The sequence below is a fragment of the Barbus barbus genome (assembly GCF_936440315.1).
Source record: "Barbus barbus genome assembly, chromosome: 6".
Classification (NCBI taxonomy): domain Eukaryota; kingdom Metazoa; phylum Chordata; class Actinopteri; order Cypriniformes; family Cyprinidae; genus Barbus; species Barbus barbus.
Window position 1 is genome coordinate 13,143,871 of NC_136734.1, and position 18,005 is coordinate 13,161,875.

The following is an 18,005-nucleotide window of genomic DNA, read 5'->3' on the forward strand; positions in this document are numbered from 1 at the left end:
CTTTATCTAATTTTATCTAATTTTATCTAATTTTTGTGAAGTTCCTCGCCTCCGCGTTTCCCTGCTCCAGAGTGGGCTCTGACAACAACAGCATGACATGCGTATGGTAAAACTAAAGACTTCATTCATAATTTTTCTTCTATTATTGCATAAATGGTTCAGAATAATCTAGTAATGGTGAGTGAATCTTTCCAACCAACATAAAATAAGTCCTTTTTATTTTTCATTTTTATTTTGTTATTTATTCGACAAGTTCCATTATTACTTTAAAATGTCCTATTGACTTTGAATTAAAATTTCTGTAAACTTGGTCACCCAATCTTGCTCTCATTCAACGTTTCACTTCACAAGTTATCTTTAGTTAACTCAAACCCAAATCTTTGAAACTCTGTAATAGATTCACTTTCACACTGTCTCCCAGGAATAACAAGATGCAAATTTTAGACGTCTTCAGATATAAGATATAAAGTTTTAAGCACGTGCAATATTTTTATTCATCTATTAAGACATGTCATTTAATAAATATATCTCATTTTAATTAATCTATTATTATTTTAATAATCTGTAAAGTCCACATCTTGGAACAGCTTTTATAATCCACATTTATACAAGTCCCTTTATTATTTAAGGCTCATAAAATCATCCTTTGTTCCTTTTTTTTTTATTTAGTTATTTTTATTTAGGGCCCATACACTCATTCACTCTTCCCTAGCGCAACGCCCATCTCCGCTGCCTGACCACACTCATGTGATGGTCCAGGAGGGGGTGAGCTTATGTCCTCATACAGCCACAATCACTCACGCAGACACAGACATTAAAACAGACTACAGTACACTTGTCACGGTGCACACAGCAGGGAGGAACAAGGAACACGCATACGAGGATGTAAACTCAAATAACATATTTACTAGACATCAGGCAGGGCAAGACAAGGCAGACACTGACAGGAACACCGGGGAGTAACGAGTAGACCAGACGAAATGGCACAACACAGACAGGACTATAAATACACAGGTAAATTAACATACACGGCTGGACCAGAATAAACTACTAATGACATGACAAGGACAGGAAACAAACCAAATATGGGGACAAGAGGCAGGAACACAATACAGACACACAACAGTTCCCTTACATTACTCCCCCCTCCCGAAAGGCTCGTCCCGAGCCTTAACAGTTCCATCGGGGAGGGGGGGGTGGGCGCTCTGGAGGCCTCTCAGGACAGACACGGACCGGAACACAGGACAGGGACCTCCAGAGCGATATAGACAGACGGAGCCATCGGAGAGCTGGACGAGACCAGCGGAGACACAGGAGAGCTGGACGAGACCAGCGGAGACACAGCGGAGCTGGACGAGACCAGCGGAGACCCAGGAGAGCTGGACGAGACCAGCGGAGACCCAGGAGAGCCCAGGAGGCCATGGTGGAGCCAGGGGCTCAGGTGACCATGGCGGTGCAGGGAGCACAGAAGGCCAAGGCAGAAGGTCTACGGAGCCTTGGCCTCGGACCCCTCTCGGCCCGGCCCCTACAGCCGGAACCCTACTACCCCCCCCCAAAAATTTCCCTGGGGGTGTGGGGGTATCAGGAGCCCTCCGGGGCTAGACACAAGTTAAAAAGACCTCGGTCACTGGTCAATGCGGCGGCAGCCGGCTGACCATCCCAACGGCAGGGACCGGTGGGCTGGAGGCAGCCCCAACCGGTGTCGGGCCGAGTGACCTCGGACGGCGGGTTGGCTTTCCCCGCGAAACAGTGGGCAAGGTGAGCCGCGAACGGCGGCGTGATCTCCCGCGAACAGCGGGGTTGGTGAGCCGCGAACGGCGGCGTGATCTCCCGCGAACGGCGGGGACGGTGAACCGCGGACGGCGGCGTGATCTCCCGCGAACGGCGGGGTCCTTGAGCCGCGGACGGCGGCGTGATCTCCCGCGAACGGCGGGGTCCTTGAGCCGCGGACGGCGGCGTGATCTCCCGCGAACGGCGGGGTCCTTGAGCCGCGGACGGCGGCGTGATACCCCGCGCACGGCGAGCTGGAGTCAGCGGCGATCCGGCGGGCATTGAGTCAGCGGCGATCCGGCGGGCATTGAGTCAGCGGCGATCCGGCGGGCTTGACTCAGCGGCGATCCGGCGGGCTTGACTCAGCGGCGATCCGGCGGGCTTGACTCCCGCAAACGGCGGGTAAAACAAAAAACACAGGAACAAACAAAACACTGGAAAAACTGGACAAAACCAAACGCGGTGAAGGGACGACGCTTACTGTACTGGTCTGGTCTTCTGTCACGGTGCACACAGCAGGGAGGAACAAGGAACACGCATAGGAGGATGTAAACTCAAATAACATATTTACTAGACATCAGGCAGGGCAAGACAAGGCAGACACTGACAGGAACACCGGGGAGTAACGAGTAGACCAGACGAAATGGCACAACACAGACAGGACTATAAATACACAGGTAAATTAACATACACGGCTGGACCAGAATAAACTACTAATGACATGACAAGGACAGGAAACAAACCAAATATGGGGACAAGAGGCAGGAACACAATACAGACACACAACAGTTCCCTTACATTACTCTTCTTGAGCGACCATGTCAGTTCTACTCGCTCCTTTACTGATTCACTTCCTCAACACAGTAAAAAAGCAGCACCCTGCAGGATTTTTGCCTTCCTATTCAGTCCTCTGTTGCATCCTACAACGTTAACAGAGTGGTATCCGAAGGACTTTGCACGCTTTCCTCTACTTTATCTGCTTAACGTTTGTTATCCTCAAGGCCCACTTAACAATAAACGCAGACCATTGCATGTAATGTATATCTGCTCAATGTCCACTGCCACCCATCAAGGGCCCTCTTGACAGTAAATACAGATTTTTGCATGCACGATCTGCCCTAATTCACTGTTATCTATCAAAGATCCTCTTAACAGTAAAACAGATCTGTGCATGCAATTGTTTCTTCTGGAATCAAAACCCCTTTCTTTTCTTTTTGGTCTTTAAATTTGGAAGAGCAATTTTTAAGAGTTCTTACCACCAAGGGCCAACTGGCAAACAACACAAACCAATTATATAAGCATAAACTGCCTACCTTTTTAGTAGCCACTTAATTTGTGTTGCCTGTCAAGCAAGCCCAACGTGGTCTTTCACCCTCTGCTCCTTTCCATCCTGTTTGTGACGCCAAATGTGGTGGCGGGTTGGGGTTTCGATGCCAGAAAATAGACTTTATTAAAACAAGAAAATAAAGCCGAGAACTTTTCTGCAGAAGACTTCTCGGCTTTATTTTCTTGTTTTAATAAAGTCTATTTTCTTCAGACTTCTTGTTGTAGCTTTCCCTATTTCTGTTTTATCACGTGATAGAAAGTCTCAAGTCTCTGTACGGCCTTCTCAAGCCGTACAGCTGACCCATCTAATCTGCGGCCTGTAATGCATCAATCTAAGACTGTTGTAGAGACAAAATGTAATTCCATCAAGTTATCATTTTTAAACATTCGCTCACTAAAAAATAAATCATTTCTGATTAATGATTTAATAACCGCAAACAACCTGGATGTGCTGAAAGCTGCTCCACACATTCTGTTTATCATTATTTATAGACCAACAAAATACTCTCCAGCCTTTGTTGAAGAATTCACAGAACTGTTATCGATGTTTTCCTCAGAGTTTGACTGTTTTACTATTGCAGGGGATTTTAATATTCACATAGATAATGCAGAAATCAAAACTACAAAATAAATTATAACTGTCTTAAACACTTTTGACCTGATTCAGCATGTGCATGGACCCACACACAATCGTGGACACACTCTAGATTTACTCATCAGTAGAGGTCCAAACATTTCGTCCATTGTTATTAACGATGTAGCATCTGATCACTTCTGTATTTTCTTTGATCTCTGTTACCACTGAATCTAGATCTGTCTCTGTCAGAAAGAGATGCATTAACGGGAACACTAGTGTGCTATTTATGAAGGACATATCTTTAACACCAAGCATTTCTGCAGACTCTGTTGACCTTCTCCTGGATTCATTTAACTCAAAAGATAAGAAATTTAACTCAAAAGTTGAAATATGCTATATAAATAAACTTGCCTTGCCTTGTCTTGCCTTATAGAACTTATTAAACTATTAAACTTAAGTATTTCTACATAAGTTTTATAGTCGTCTCCCGAAATATACAATGGATTGCAAGGCAAGTTTATTTAGCACATTTCATGCACAATAGTAAAAAATAAAGATTCTAATAAAATGGATTTAAAATATAATTGAAAACAAATCAGAAGAAAAGAGAAGAATAAATAAGATGATGCAGTTCATCAGTAGGATGCATCACAGTTCTCATTCAGTAAATGCACATTGAAATGTGTTTTGATCTTGATGTGGTCCTGACGATCTGAATGGTCTCATATTCAGTGAACATATATCTGTCATGTGTGAAGGCCCAAGGCCATTGAGGTCATAGGCCATATATAAAGGTTCCAAGCATTCTGTTATTCCAGTAAGCATCTAAGCAGCCATAATTCATGTCTCAATCTAGCAAACCTGTTCTGTAACCTGTTCTAAACACTGAACAACTAAATCATTAGGCACATTTATTAACCTACTGAACCGACACACAGATCAGCTAGATGCAACTAAGGAAAAGAGATTGACTTTTTTAACTTTCAGACTCTGATATTTCATATTTCATGGTTTCCTTGTTTACTTAAATTTAAACGTAATGTTTTAAAGTTGTCAACAATACAATATACTATTTTATTTTTGCTGAAAATCTTTCTTAAAAACAAATGCCTCTTGGTTTGATATTTTGTTTATTGCAGTGACATTGATGCAATTTTAAGTGTCCAAATACTTTTTTGGCCTACTGTACGAGTTTCATGATTTTTACATTTGGACAGCAAATATGTGACCATGGACTACAAAACCAGTCATAAGGGTCAATTTTTTTAAATTGAGATTTATGCATCATCTGAAAGCTGAATAAATAAGTTTCCATCGCTGTATGGTTTGTTATGATAGGACAATATTTGGTTAAGACACAACTATTTGAAAATCTGGAATCTGAGGGTGCAAAAAAATCGAAAAATTGAGAAAATTGCCTTTAAAGTTGTCCAAATGAAGTTCTTAGCAATGCATATTACTAATCAAAAATTAAGTTCTGATTTAAGGTAGGAAATGGTTGCACTTTATTTCGATAGTCCACTTTAGACATTCACTAACTATAAGTAACTTTGTAACTACATCTCAACTACATGTCAACTAATTCTCATTAATTTGCAGCTACATATCTACTAACTCTCAATAGGGTAGGTTTAGGGTTAGTAGAGTAAGTTGACATATACTTGCAAAGTTTCTAATAGTCAGTATATTGTATGTTGTGGACCAATCAAAATAAAGTGTTAGAAGATATTAAGCAGACAGTCTACTAATCTAATGACTGCTAGTTGACACGTAGTTGCAAAGTTACTTACTGTTAGTAGAATGTCTAAAGTGGACTATCGAAATAAAGTGTTACCTAGGAAATTTACAAAATATCTTCATAGAACATGATCTTTATTTAATATCCTAATGATTTTTGACATAAAAGAAAAATCGATAATATTGACCCATACAATGCATCATTGGCTATTGCTATTTATGAATGGTTTTGTGGTCCATGGTCACATATTATACACTTCTCTCTAAAATAGCAGCAAATATTATATACTGCTCTCTAAAATAGCAGATTTTAGAGAGCAACCCCCCCCCCCCTCCCCGAAAAAAAACCCATTTCAGAGGATCCCAACAGAAATTTGGTCCTTTACGCTTGGATCAACACAAAACATTTATTTGTTTGACGTGAATCTAATCACATGAAACTCTACTTTACAAATCTTTAAAAACAACTGCAAATGTTGACCAAAGCTTTATTACACCACACTAACCACACTGTCAAGTCAGTACAACACCAGTAAGAGCATCATTGCCTCACTGAGAACATCTGTTGGGTAATTTATTACAAAAAAATCTAAAAGTATGCAAGTGTTACAGAAAATCTTTGAATGGCACATTTGTCGTTTAAGGTAAGTATGCACAGGAATCGGCTCTCTTGGCACGTCATTCAGGCTTGATTTAACAGAACATTGGTGATCTTAATGATCAGGTCATGAACAGCAGATATACAATAATCTGTTCCAAGAACACAATGACAAGAAAAAATATAAAGAGAAACAAATGATACTGGCAAGGGCAACTTATTGCCTGGGGTATGATTATTAGTTTGGCAATATATAAAACAATCACACTTCAAGAACTTTGGCACTTTTAATATAAATGTTAATCTAAACTAGCCGTTATCTATTCCTTATCAATGCATGTGTCTTGGAAATGAGAAAAGACCCTTATATACTAAGCTTGCTCTGACTCTTTCAAAAAATACCATGTTAAAAGACCATATAAGTACTTTTCATTGCTTTCTAAAGACCTCACCACACAGAATAATTATTATGTCCAAGTTAGAGAAATCTACATAACATTTATAGTAAACCGCTCAATGAATACAACTTGAAAATCAACCTGCTACAGAATAAGCCTTAATAAAAAGTTCAATAACAATGTATTTCATTAAAATGGAATAATAACATTCAAGTTGAACCCTGTGAAGTAGCTCTGAGGTGCAAATAAATAATGACGAAGCAGTGAGCAGCTTGTGTTACAGATAAAACGTGTGTGTCCAATTTCAGAGCAGAATCAGCGGACTGCTCGAACAGTTAAAGCAGACTTTAGCGGATCGCAGCATTACGGCAGACTTTAGCTGCAAACTGACGAGTCTTTTAATTGGGCAAGACAATGACAAAACCAGTTGTTTAGTTGTTTAGACTAGATTGTATTCTTTCAGTGTAAGCTGCAAGATGGTGTCCTTGACAGCAGCGAACACGAATCGGATGTTTTCTGTGTCAGTGGCGCAGGTGAAATGAGAGTAAATGATTTTTTCGCAGTCTGGATTCAGGTCGACAAACATCTTCAGGATGAATTCCCGTGCGGCTTGAGCATCTCTCTGGGGTCCTAAGAGAGAAAAATAGATCGATTTTTGGTTAGCTTGGTCATCCTGAAACTAATCAGAGCTTTTACTTAAAATAACTTAGAACCTGAAGTATGAACAATAATACAGCGATGCTTTAGCAGCACCATGGAAAGGATCATGACTGATCATCTTTTTCAAATCTCACAGAATAATCTGGAAAAACAACCTATCACAATGTTTTTAAACTTACCATCATATTCAGGAAAGTAATCTACAAGGTGTGAAAACAATATTTTCTCTTCCAAAAGGTCTTTCTTGTTCAGAAAAAGAATAACTGATGAATTCTGGAACCAGGGGTATGTTATTATCGTCCTAAACAATGCTTTGCTTTCCTCCATTCGATTCTGTGGGGGAAAATAACACAGGGCCATTTCAGTGGTTATTTTAGTCCGGCTATACTACAGCAATCAACACTAACATTCAATTCACTGCTTCTGACAATCTCAGAAAAAAATAAAATAAATAGTCATTTCATTCAAACACTGCTAAAGTGAGCACAGCTTCCCATTTGAAGTTAAGAATGAAAAAATGATTATATGATTCGAGACAGTCAGAGACAGTTTTTATGGGGTCATTTTAATTCCAAATAAAAATGTCAAGTTTCATTTAATGACTATAAAAATGTCAAGCGGTATAACCATTAAGTAAAATAATATTTAATGTATTATCCAAAATGTTATTTAAAACACACAAAATTATAATATTTCTGGCTTTGTTTTGTCACACATCAACAAGACATATTTTTTTTATTTATATATATATATATATATATATATATATATTTTTTTTTTTTTTTAATTATTAGTAATATTTTAATACTGCTTTGTTAGTTTTTAATCAAAAAATAATTTGATAATAATTTGCTAACACTTAACAAATCTTGATTGTAGGATCGTATACCCCCCCCCCCCCAAATAAATAAATAAATAAATAAAATGTTCATTTGTAAAAATAAATTTGTCTGTGCTGAAAGGCATATGCATCAAGCCATCACGCAAAATAGAAATTCTGCAAAAATGTAACGTGGTTAGTAACAACTTTGGCTCCCTCTGCTGGTAGTTAATTTACCTCATTGTCAGACTCAACCAGAACTTGGTCATATTCACTGAGTGCTACCAGGAACATGATGGAGGTGACGTTTTCAAAGCAGTGGATCCACTTCCGCCTCTCTGACCGCTGCCCCCCTACATCTACCATCCTGACGGAGGAGGACAAGTCATCAGATTGAAAGTTCATACACTTAAAATCTGGCATCTGAGCACTGGGTTGAACTGTATCAACTGAGCATTTTGTATCAATGCAGTACTAGATGAACTAGAAGAGTAACTATAAAGAGAGATTTACCTGAATATGACACTATGTAGGTCAAAGGGGTATTCAATGATCCCTGTTGTGGGCACTCTGACCCTGAGCACATCTTGCTGGGTGGGAACATAGGAAGGGGCAGCAATTCGATCCAGAGAATTTAGATAACTGTGGACAAACAGTGAACATTTCACAGTTCTGAAGTATCTCTATGATTCGCTGGGTGAAACCCGAGTTGCATTTTACCTCAATATAAGAATTAACAAATGTACTTCTGGATACAGGAAGCGTATTTTTGTAACATTAGGATTTTTTGCATTGTGATCATATTTTCAAGCTATATAGCTATAAGGTTTGTGCCACAGTTGCCCTAATGTAATAGTATTGGTGATTACCAGTATAATGTTTTATGTTTCTGTAATCAGTTAATCCACACCAGTATTTGTAAACTGTTTAGTCACAGTAGTGTTTCTAATGCTAAAATATAATTATTGTTTGGATTTAATGTATTCAAAGGTAGATCATACAAACATTTTAAAACCAAGTCTTTGGGAACAACTAGAAACTAGCTTGGAAGGCAATAACAACAGAGACTGTGGAAAAAACAAACAAACATAAAACCAATGCCAGCAAGAATGCAAGCTGTTATCAAGGCCAAAGGAGGCCATACAAAATATAAATACATAAATATAAAGTTGATTTTGGTTATTATATGTGAATAAAGACTATTCTGTTGTTTCAGTTTGTTATTTGCCTAATAAATGACAATACAATTTTTTAGTTTACACAATTTTTTGACAGATTACTAAAATATTTGTTTTCTCTCTTTATTATATGACGGGGTCTAATATATCTAAATATATAGCAGCATAATATTTAATTGAAATTGTTTAAATCATGCAGAAAAAAATATACAGTGGGTACGGAAAGTATTCAGACCCCCTTAAATTTTTCACTCTTTGTTATATTGCAGCCATTTGCTAAAATCATTTAAGTTCATTTTTTTTCCCTCAATGTACACACAGCACCCCATATTGACAGAAAAACACAGAATTGTTGACATTTTTGAAGATTTATTAAAAAAGAAAAACTGAAATATCACATGGTCCTAAGTATTCAGACCCTTTGCTGTGACACTCATATATTTAACTCAGGTGCTGTCCATTTCTTCTGATTATCCTTGAGATGGTTCTACACCTTCATTTGAGTCCAGCTGTGTTTGATTATACTGACTGGACTTGATTAGGAAAGCCACACACCTGTCTATATAAAACCTTACAGCTCACAGTGCATGTCAGAGCAAATGAGAATCATGAGGTCAAAGGAACTGCCGGAAGAGCTCAGAGACAGAATTGCGGCAAGGCACAGATCTGGCCAAGGTTACAAAAACGGAAGCCGACGGAAGCCTCTCCTCAGTGCAAGACACAAAAAAACACCTGAAGGACCACAAGATGGTGAGAAATAAGATTCTCTGGTCTGATGAGACCAAGATAGAACTTTTTAGCCTTAATTCTAAGCGGTATGTGTGGAGAAAACCAGGCACTGCTCATCACCTGTCCAATACAGTCCCAACAGTGAAGCATGGTGGTGGCAGCATCATGCTGTGGGGGTGTTTTTCAGCTGCAGGGACAGGACGACTGGTTGCAATCGAAGGAAAGATGAATGCGGCCAAGTACAGGGATATCCTGGACGAAAACCTTCTCCAGAGTGTTCAGGAAACTCAGACTGGGCCGAAGGTTTACCTTCCAACAAGACAATGACCCTAAGCACACAGCTAAAATAGCGAAGGAGTGGCTTCACAACAACTCCGTGACTGTTCTTGAATGGCCCAGCCAGAGCCCTGACTTAAACCCAATTGAGCATCTCCGGAGAGACCTAAAAATGGCTGTCCACCAACGTTTACCATCCAACCTGACAGAACTGGAGAGGATCTGCAAGGAGGAATGGCAGAGGATCCCCAAATCCAGGTGTGAAAAACTTGTTGCATCATTCCCAAAAAGACTCGTGGCTGTATTAGATCAAAAGGGTGCTTCTACTAAATACTGAGCAAAGGGTCTGAATACTTAGGACCATGTGATATTTCAGTTTTTCTTTTTTAATAAATCTTCAAAAATGTCAACAATTCTGTGTTTTTCTGTCAATATGGGGTGCTGGATGTACATTAATGTGGAAAAAAAAAGAACTTAAATGATTTTAGCAAATGGCTGCAATATAACAGAGTGAAAAATTTAAGGGGGTCTGAATACTTTCCTGTATACTTTTCACTACAGTAATAAACTGATATTTTTGGAACCGGAGCAGGTGCACTAATATTAATTTATATATCATGGCTCAGATTATTCGATCTTGGGTGAATTTGATTAACAATGTTTTGACGAGAACTGTAGAGTGCAGACTTTGGTGTCTTGGCAAATCTGACCGCGGTGTGAGACATTGTTGAGATATTTTCTAAAACTCTAGAAGACACATGTTAGATTATTTGACTTTTTCAACTGAGAAAAATCAGAGAAGCAGATGTCTTCAGTAAAAGCCACATTTGTTCTGCATTTAATCTCATTGCTGTTTAGTAGAAGCCATATTGGAACGATCTCATTGTGTTTCTTCTTTCTTATGGAAGGTGACAGGTTTAAGATGCACTCACTATTTTGTGGAATCTGAGAGCTGGTATTCTCTCCTCCGGTCATAACACTCCCGAATTCCTGGGTCATTCCATAAACTCCTGATGGCATCTACATAGGGGTTGATGAACAAGAAGACCTTCTCTATATCTACTTCTCTGACAATGTTTGCATTGGCCTGCGAGGAGAAAAGTAGTGCAATTAAAACCGTGTTAAAAGCTGACGCTTCAGCCAATGCAGTGTTGCCAAGTCTACGGTTTTCCAATGGAACTGAGCTACTTTTAGAAAGCTGTCGCAGGTAGTTTTTTATTTAGTCTGCAGGTTGAAGCAAAACCCCCCCCCCGTCCCCGGTAAAGCATTTTCGACCGAGTGGAACACCCTGGAAGGAGATTTTGACTACCAGGAATGTGAATTTAGAGCGATTTTGATTTGGTCACTTTTTCCCAAGAATTCGATTGAGCTAGTTTTGAGTTCCAATTGGGTGGGTTTTGTTACGTAGATCTGGCAACCCTGAGCTAATGGGACACACTCAACAGTAAAAGTTGAGTCACATCCTAGCCCACTTATACATAACCTGGTTACAACTTTATTGACCCATTTTACGTAAGACTCAAATTTGTTGAAGTTCTCCATCGCACTACACCTGACCCAATAAGATGGAACTTGATTGAGGCGGTGTTCCAAAATATTTCAAATACGCACAATGGAAAATAGGTTTGTCTTTGGGGGCATCTACAAATGGAAAAAAAAAAAAACTAGATGACACATTTCAGGCAGTAAAATGATAATTAATTTCATAGCTTGGGGGGGTAATTGTGTTTAAGCCTAGGCAACATGATTAGCCAAAGTGATTGTATCTCTCTCAGGGTATTTGACTCTATGTTTGACCTACTTCATGGCAAAGTTATCTGAGTGACAATTGCTCTGACACATTGAGCCATGACTCTCATGCAGACAGTGCAAGTTGAGTCCAACTTGCAACATTCCCCTGATTCTCCGAACTACAGAAGATGCAAAAAGATGCCACACTTTAATATTCATAGCACCAATAATATTCAATAGCATCTATTTCCTTAATACTAAAGGTTTAGTTTGCGCTTTAAAAGTTCAGAGAAGACCTGTGACCAAGATAAAAAATTAATAACAAATCCACAGAAACATCAGATTAATAAGAGTGATTGGGTAAGACAAATTACTGTACCTTATTATGTTCATATTTGTAGTGGATCTGGAGAGTATCCATTGCCCATATCATGGCCTGCAACGATGTAAAAATGTTTTGGTAGACCAGCTTGGTAAAGCATCTCCTGTCCTCTTCTGAATAGCCTGAGCCATGAATGATTCTCATCTGTTTAATAAAGGTACTTTTCCCACTCTCTCCGGTTCCTGAAAGCGGAAGCATGTGAATAGTGAAGGGTTAGCAGTGGAAAATCTGATCCAGTTGAACTAAACGGTTTGTTTGGAAGGTTCTTCAATGGCAGCGATTCACAGATTCACTTGAATCATTACTCCAGATAAGTCTAATTAAGAGTCCAAAAAGTGAGGCCGATTACCCCTTGAGTCGGTCAGACTAGTTTTTAGACAGTCTTAACATAGTGGCTATGTTTATACTACTGGCTCCAGCTTCGACTAGGTAATAATGAGTTTAGACTAGACTAAAAAAACTGCCACTTTTCAATGGTTAGAGTTGAACTGAACTTTCCAACAGAGATGTCTCTGTCTTTCTTGTTCTGACACTAGGTGAATCTTAAGACATTGTATAAATGAATGCATAAACAAATCTTATTGGATTCCTAATAAATCAATCTTAAAGAATCCTTAAGATAATTTTATTTTATATTTGAATAATATTAGGCTATATTTCTAATAGGCCTAATGCAGGTGGCAACTAATTTCTTTTTGCGAATGGACTAAAATAATTTGCTGGTATATCACATGTGACCCTGGACCACAAAACAAAATACCATTGTACAATATACCATAGCATATCATTCTGAAGCAATAGCCAACAATATATTGTGTTTACTTTTAAGCCAAAGATCATTAGGATATTAAGTAAAGATCATGTTCCATTAAGATATTTAGAAAATGTCCTACTGTAAATTTTAAAAACTTAATTTTTGATTAGTAATATGCATTGCTAAGAACTTAATTTGGGCAACTTTAAAGACAATTTTCTCAATATTCAGATTTTTTGCACCCTCAGATTCCAGATTTTCAAACAGTTGTATCTCAGCCAAATATTGTCCAATCCTAACAAACCATAAGATCAGTGGAAATCTTATTTATTCAGTTTATATACTCAATTAAAAAAAAAAAAAAACATTGACCCTTATGGCTGGTTTTGTGGTCCAGGGTCACATATAATAAAAACATCACATTTTGTACACAAGCATAAGTATGCTAAGAGTCAATCACATCCCATAGCACCTGCAACAGTTGTCGAACATTATATGAATCTAAATAAAGAGGGCTGATCTTTTCTTTGCAGAAAAACAGACGCGCAGTGGTGAGAGACACTGAATCAGTTACCTACGTACGATGTATTTTAATGAATGATATGATTTTTCTTTTCACATGCCACGTGTGTAAAATTATTATAACTATTTACATTTTTACACCTTGCACGAAAGTTTGGTAGAGTGACATGAAAGCACCTCGTACCCAGCAGAAGCAGCTTGAGCTCGCGCCGAGCGTCTTTCTTGTCGCGGCGGAGCTGCCGCTCGATCTCGTCGTTGATGCGTCGCGCTTCTTTCGCCTCCTCGCTGAGGCAGCAGGCCATGATGGTGTCCAGCGTCATGATTCTCCGCGGCAATTTACAATTTTAAAAAATGACAAAAGCTTTTCAGCAATTCCATCGACAGAACATCAGTTCCGGCTCTAATGCGATCGTTTATTAGATAACGCCAGCGAAAGCGTTTCCCTGCCGCGCGCTGAGGAGAGAATCCAAACCATACATCGTCATTTATACCCCTAATATTTCTGCAGCGGACGGAAAACGGCAGTCAAATGTTACAGCAAACCGTATTCAAAATGTAACTGGTTGAAATCCTGATGCGGTTTATCTGTGTTTTATTTCACTCAGAAAAGCAACAGATCCTTTGGATTTAATAACTCCATTGCAGACTGTTTTTATAGCTTATTTGGCGTTCAATATTGAAAGTCAATACAAAACAGTAACTTAGTTCCTCTTTAGACCGTACTGAAGTCTCCAGTCCATGAACTTGTGGCTGGGAATATTTGCATGAATGATGTTGCCCCCGTGTTAAAGTCCCCACTCCGGGCGTGGTATCGCTGCATATGGCCGACAATTCCCTGGAAAACCGTTTCCCAAAGTAAGTGACCGCCACAGCACTCTCGTACCGCGGAAAGTTAGGAGTCCACGCGTCTGACGAGATTTTAGAAGTCAGTCCATTGAGGTCTTCACTCCTGTTGATTTAAATCCCAGTTTGAATAGGCTCGATTTTGACTCTCATATGCAATAGGGATGTCCGATTCGCGAACGAATCGTTCTTTTGAACCGGCTCTTTGAACGATTCGGACGAACCGATTAGCACGCGTTTGTGAATCAGTATGCTAGAACTTTTGTTAGTAAACGGGGACAGTTTGTGCTTTCAAAATATGTACATTTTGTATGTAATTATATGCAAGTTACCTTGATGTTATTTTGCTATAGAAGTAATGAGTAGCTAAAATGTGCAGAGGAATTGTACTGGTGTGATTCGGTGTTTGAAATCGACTCGCTAAAATGATTCGGACCTGTGTCTACTAATGTGTGAAGTTCATTAAAGGCAACAGCATCCACCACTCCCTGTTGTGTGACGCGCAGAATTGAGGAGGAGCAGCTGGTCAAAAAGAATAAAACTGTTCAGACTTAAAACATTGGACCAGTCTTGAGCCTAAATGATCCTTATGAAAATGATTCCAACATAACACAAATAGTTTTTCTTTCTTTTTCCTTCAGGAGACAATAGTCCAAGGAGCTGCTAAACATAATATAAAAACTTTACATACATGGTTGGAGCTGAACTTTACTGGAAGGTAGGATTTGGCACCCCTATTTTTGTGTTGGAAAATTACACAGAACATTTAAGTGCTTTTTCATGATCTAAATTAAAGAATTAGTTCACTTTTTAAAAAACTTTTGCTGATAATTTACTCACCCCCATGTCATCCAAGATGTCCATGTCTTTCTTCAGTCGAAAAGAAAGTAAGGTTTTTGATGAAAACATTTCTCCATATAATGAACTTCAATGGGACCCAAACGGTTCAAGGTCCAAATGACAGTTTCAGTGCAGCTTCAAAGGGCTTTAAACGATACCAGACGATGAATAAGGGTGTTATCTAGCGAAACGATCGGTCATTTCAAACATAAATAAAAAAGTTTAAGTTTTATAAGCACAAATGCTCGCCTTGCTCTGTTCTGTGATGCGCGCTCGTGACGTCACGTAATACGCAATGACGTGGAAAAGGTCACGGTTGAGGTAGGCGGAAGTACCGAGTCAGTGTTTACAAATGTGCAGAAGGAGGACCATATACACATATTCAAATGTCTTTGTGTCAGTTTATCGTTTAAAATGCCCATTTCGTGTGCGTATCCTGGGTGTTTTAATATTAAAAAGCCTACTGACTCGGTACTTCCGCCTACCTCAACCGTGACCTTTTCCACGTCATTGCGTATTACGTGACGTCACGAACGCGCATCACAGAACAGAGCAAGGTGAGCATTTGTGCTTATAAAACTTAAACTTTTTTATTTATTTTTGAAATGACCGATCGTTTCGCTAGATAAGACCCTTATTCATCGTCTGGTATCGTTTAAAGCCCTTTGAAGCTGCACTGATACTGTCATTTGGACCTTGAACCGTTTGGGTCCCATTGAAGTCCATTATATGGAGAAATGTTTTCATCAAAAACCTTACTTTCTTTTCGACTGAAGAAAGAAAGACATGGACATCTTGGATGACATGGGGGTGAGTAAATTATCAGCAAAAGTTTTTTTAAAAGTGAACTAATCCTTTAAATATGAACATGGAATAGTTTTCTTTCACTTATTTAACCCTTGTGCATCAATAAAAAAAAGTTACACTTAGGTCCATAGTGGACAAAAATGTCCATGTCAAAAAAACGGTTATAAAAATGGGAAGCTTGGGAGCAGAAACTTAAGTGTGGTCTCATTTAAAAAAAGACCCATGGCAGATTATTATTGAAGTAAAAAAAGTTTAAAAAGTGAAAAAAAAAAAAAAAAAAAAGTTATACATGTTTAAGTTTATGAAAATGATTTATGAACAATATTTTATTTTATGAATATTTTATATATGAAACATGTTGAACTCTAAACCTGCTAGAAAATCAAAGCCATAAATCTAAACAAGCTGTGTTCCAAATTTGAGGTTGAGATCTCAAAAAATGATCTTTCAGTAAAATTTCGTTTGGGCGCAGTACCAAATTACCCCATTAGATGCCAGCAAAACTCTGCTGCTGCACACAGTGCTTGGATTTGTGATTTACAGTAGCGTTTTCCTTTCTCAAATATTACAAGCACACACAGTAATTTTTTTTATGACACCTATACCAACACACTGACATCTATACCAACACAACCACACAATTATAGCTGCATTATTTATCCAATTGGCTCTATAATATGCAGAAGCAGAAAACGGGAATAAAGCGAGTATATGCTTTATAGACCCTTTATAGACCAAACCTGAAACAATGGCACCATCTGGTAAATTTTTTTATTTTGAAGCCTTGCCAACAGAATGAAAGCCTATTAACAAAAATTGCATAATTTTACAGTTAAACGGCACTGCGATTAAAAATAGCAGTTTTAATGGGTTTCAATGGGGACATTTTTGTCCAAAAGGTCCTGAGTGAGAGTATTTTTTGTATGGAGGGTAAAATGGATTTTTTTGAAGGAAATGAGGGTGAAATATTACAATTTCAATAAAAATAAAGACCTGAGCCAAAATGTATGCAGTTGGCATTAACAGGCACACTTATAACAAAAAACAAATCTGAAATGGACAAAAATGTCCATAAGGTCGCACAAGGGTTAAATATTTCTTGTTTTTAGTTATTTCATATGCCACTTCTATAAAATCAACTTATAAGAAATTATTTAAACCTCTTAATGGAGAAAAAAAATTAGCTCCAATCAAATAATCAGATTTAAGTTTTAGCTAGTTTCAGTGTTTTAAATTATCATTGGTTATCTATTTTTGGGGGGTGTTTGTCACATTTATTTTTTATTTCTAGAGTTAAGTTTAGTTATACTCCAAATGAAAATGAGAAATGGCAACATAGCTGATATAAAAGTATTTACTTTTTTATATTTTTATATTAATATTTATTTCAAGTAGTGCTGTGCAATGATTAATCGCATCCAAAATAAAAGTTGTTTACATAAAACGTGTGTGCGGTGTATATTTAAATACACACCTATGCATGTATATATTTAAGAAAAATGTGTTATTTATATATTAAATATATTTATATATATATAAATTATGAATATAAATATACATGTAAATACATGTTTAGTGCTGTCAAACATTAATTGCGATTAATCGCATCCAAAATAAAAGTTTGTTTACATAAATTGTGTCTGCTGTGTATATAAGACACACAAATGAATGTATATATTTTGAAAATATTTACGTGTATATATTTATTCATATAAATTATATCATATATAAAGATACTTAATATATAAACATACACAGTGCACACACATTATGTAAACAAAAACTTTTATTTTGGATCCGATTAATCGTTTGACAGCACTAATATATACACACACACACACACATATAATACACACCCAAGAAAATTTTTACTTTTATATATTTATAATATAAATTATACGAATATATATACACATGTAAATATTTTCAAAATATATACTGTATGTGTGTATATTTATATATGCATAATAAATATACACAGTACACAGATATATTTTGTAAAAAAAACAAACTTATTTTGGGTGCGATTAATCGTTTGGACAGCATTAATTTCAAGC

At 37.8% G+C, this 18,005-nt stretch overlaps 1 protein-coding gene and 1 long non-coding RNA gene across 3 annotated transcripts in view; one reads left to right on the forward strand and one right to left on the reverse strand.

The window, feature by feature from the left end:
• LOC306870868 overlaps positions 1-18,005 on the forward strand; it is a 1,223,475-nt gene that overhangs the window by 809,133 nt on the left and 396,337 nt on the right. The gene's annotated exons all lie outside the window — the stretch shown is intronic.
• On the reverse strand, positions 5,795-14,484 carry LOC306871432 (guanine nucleotide-binding protein G(q) subunit alpha-like). Its single transcript, XM_079419359.1, has 7 exons — positions 13,643-14,484; positions 12,180-12,364; positions 11,002-11,156; positions 8,400-8,528; positions 8,124-8,253; positions 7,246-7,399; positions 5,795-7,036 (listed from the first exon to the last, which is right to left on the reverse strand). Exons 1-7 carry the CDS (start codon positions 13,776-13,778, stop codon positions 6,846-6,848), a joined length of 1,080 nt encoding a protein of 359 aa, XP_079275485.1. The 5' UTR covers positions 13,779-14,484; the 3' UTR covers positions 5,795-6,845.